The following is a 2,893-nucleotide window of genomic DNA, read 5'->3' as shown; positions in this document are numbered from 1 at the left end:
GATGGCAATTGGCAAGGCCATGTGAGACATGGTTCTACTATATATACATACTTATAATGTTTTTTTCTATTTTTGATTAAAACAGAGACATTTTTGTGTTGTTGTACGATATATATGTTTCTACTTTTGGTAGGGAAATGGTAGATAATTCCTAGTTCTACATCAACCAATGTGTCCAAAGAATTTGACCCGAAACAAAATAATAATCATTATTCCTTAATGTACACAATTTTTTCTGTGGAGAAAACACCACAAAACACATATAAATATGATATTGTCAATTTCTAGTAATGGTTATTGTTCTCAATGTGAATTTATGGGCATTATTTAAATGAAATATAACATCTAGACCTTTTCTCATAGTCTAGTAATATACGAAAATTCCAGCATTAGTGGAAACCGAGTGGTTCGATTGTACATCGACTCCCCTAACAAAACATTGTTTGTGGAGCATTTGTGGAGGCTTCCTCCATTGCTTTTTATTTAAAAACATACACAAAATGTTGCCCTCTGGTAGCATCCGCAGGGCTGAGATCACTACATACATGGTTCTTTTGAAGTAAAGATTGTGTTGTCATAGCTTTAAATTGACAAATACTTTGCCGCAAATGCAACAATATGCATGTCTGAACTTCCTCCTTCCTGCATAGCCTTCTTGGCCTTTTGCATCAATTTTGCAGCATTCCTTTTGTACTTATCATTTCTTTCCCCGTCCATCACCTCTCTAATACATCTCTCGATTTCCCCACTCCTTAGGAATCCAATATCACTCTTTCGTGCCTGCACACCCATGCCCCAAACGCTCTCCACATACTTTGAGATTGTGGGTTGGTCTGCCCAATGTGGAATGCCGACAAGAGGAACACCGCTAGCAACTGCTTCCAGTGTTGAGTTCCATCCACAATGGGTAACAAAACAACCTACATGTATATTTTCATGAATTAAAATGCATTTTTATACGAAAGAGTGATACCATATTATTTAGTAGGCATGGCCAAAAAAGAGTAAAGGAAATATAGAGATATCTCATACCGATCGCCCTATGTGCAAGAACCTCAAGTTGTGGGCACCAAGAAACAATTAATCCTGTCTTCTCACATTTGAGCTTGAGGCCTTTAGATAACTTGTGTGCCTCATTTGATCTAACAACCCATATAAAAGGTTTGCCGGAATCGCATAGTCCGTTTCCAAGCTCATCTAGCTGAGTTGCGTCATAGTTGGAGACAGTCCCATATGATACAAGCACAACAGACGAGATCTCCTGCTTGTCTAGCCAATCCATGCACGGTGCATCGCAATTGAACAAGTTGAACCCATAAGACTTGTTGGATGGAAGGCGATCATCGTCGAGGTAAAATGATGGCAATGTTGGGCCTATCATCTTTGCTCTCCATGTTAACTCCATGTACTCTGCCTCCTGCTCAGTTGAAAAGGTGTAAAAAACCAAATAAATCCTTGGTTGTGTGGAAGTGTGGTTTGTGACATTTTACATGGTCTAAATCCTTGTTATGTGGAGTGTTGTTTGAGACACATTTAACATGGTTTTGCCCAAAACGTGCATGACAAGAGAGAGAGTGTATGAAGCCAAACTTATTGAGTGACCGACTAGAGCAGAGCAGACCGGGTATATGGCTTACCTTTGGCTCCAAGTCGTGAAATGAGTTGACCAGCACGTCGTCCGCTTCGTCCAGCCCCTCGAACTGCCGAATTGATGTCCTGGTGAACACAGGATGGGACTCCGGCACGGCCACGAACGGCGGCATGTCCTCCGGCCCCAGCTCCACGCTCAGCGCTCCCCTCGCCACCAGCTCACGCCCGTCCGTCGCCGGCAGCGCCATGCGCCCCGCCCACAGCTCCCCGTAGATAACATTCACGGCGCACGGCTGGGAGAAGAACGCCGCGGTGGCCACGCCGGCGGCGCGCGCCACGGGCAGCGCCCAGGCGAGGTGCGGGTCGTACACCAGCACGCGCACGGGCCGCCCCGCGCGCGCCTCCGAAAGCAGGAGCTCCCGCAGCGTCTCCGACCCGGCGGCCTCCATCCGGGAGAAGGACTCCGCGTGGTCCGGGCAGGACGCCATGCCGCCGGCGTCGAAGCCGTCGGAGATGGCGGCCACACGGAACGGGTCGCCCGGTGGGTCGGTGCAGGAGAGCACGTAGCGGGTGAGGACGAGGGTGGGGCGCAGGCCGTGGTAGGCCAGGCGGCGCCCGAACTGGAGCATCGGGTTGGTGTGCCCCTGCGCCGCGGGAAACGGCAGGAAGAAGACGTTCGCGCCGCCGCCGCCGCCGCCACCTCCATGGTTCACGCTCTCGCTGGTGGTGTCCATGTTTCCGGTGTTCCCATATTATCTGGTCAAGGATCGGCGGATAAATAGACTCGAAGCAGAGTGGCGCGCAAGGTTGCTCCGTCAAATTTGTTTCCACGCTTTCTGTCTGGTGGCGAAACTGGATTTTGCACTAGAGTTGAGTAGCTAGCTCTTGAAGGCACGAGGAAGGTGCTGCAGGATTGTGGAAGAGTGGCTTTTCCCAACAACAACAACAACATCAAAGTCTTTTCCCAAGCAAATTGGGGTAGGCTAGATATGATGACTTCTATTAAATGTGGGCAGAACCTGGAGCTCTTTGGAGCTGATCTGGACCACTACTTTAACAAAGTAGCTTAAACCTGACTTGTATTAAATCTAGTTGACTTGATGAATGAGAAATCTGCATCTAAGTTGTTTGTGACTTGGAAATCGTTTATTTCCCAGTTTGAATTGAGTATGTAGAAAGTAGACAAATTCTCGCCTAGCTCTGAAATGACATGTACATGTACTCTGAATATCTAGCTTGGAAATTGTTGCATGACTTGATTGTTCACTTCCTTTTTCTATGTGTTTCTGTATCTCAGGAGATT

General features: G+C 47.3%; 1 protein-coding gene across 1 annotated transcript; it reads right to left on the bottom strand.

Moving 5' to 3' along the window:
* Positions 1-373: 373 nt before the first annotated feature.
* LOC127331124 (UDP-glucosyltransferase UGT13248) lies at positions 374-2,567 on the bottom strand. Its single transcript, XM_051357193.2, has 3 exons — positions 1,638-2,567; positions 1,033-1,417; positions 374-920 (listed from the first exon to the last, which is right to left on the bottom strand). The coding sequence occupies exons 1-3, from the start codon at positions 2,322-2,324 to the stop codon at positions 583-585; spliced, it is 1,410 nt and encodes a 469-aa protein (XP_051213153.1). The 5' UTR covers positions 2,325-2,567; the 3' UTR covers positions 374-582.
* Between the last annotated feature and the right edge of the window lie 326 nt (positions 2,568-2,893).

This window comes from Lolium perenne, chromosome 2 (assembly GCF_019359855.2).
Source record: "Lolium perenne isolate Kyuss_39 chromosome 2, Kyuss_2.0, whole genome shotgun sequence".
Classification (NCBI taxonomy): domain Eukaryota; kingdom Viridiplantae; phylum Streptophyta; class Magnoliopsida; order Poales; family Poaceae; genus Lolium; species Lolium perenne.
The sequence above is the reverse complement of the archived record's forward strand: the minus strand, read 5'-3'. Positions and strand labels throughout refer to the sequence as shown.

Bases quoted from the DNA above. Each gene is read 5' to 3' on its own strand.
- LOC127331124 (XM_051357193.2), bottom strand. From the start codon at position 2,324: ATGGACACCACCAGCGAGAGCGTGAACCATGGAGGTGGCGGCGGCGGC. The intron at 1,418-1,637 runs GTAAGCCATATA...TCAACTGAGCAG, and splicing joins TTCACGACTTGGAGCCAAAG to GAGGCAGAGTACATGGAGTT. The intron at 921-1,032 runs GTATGAGATATC...ATATACATGTAG, and splicing joins TCTTGCACATAGGGCGATCG to GTTGTTTTGTTACCCATTGT.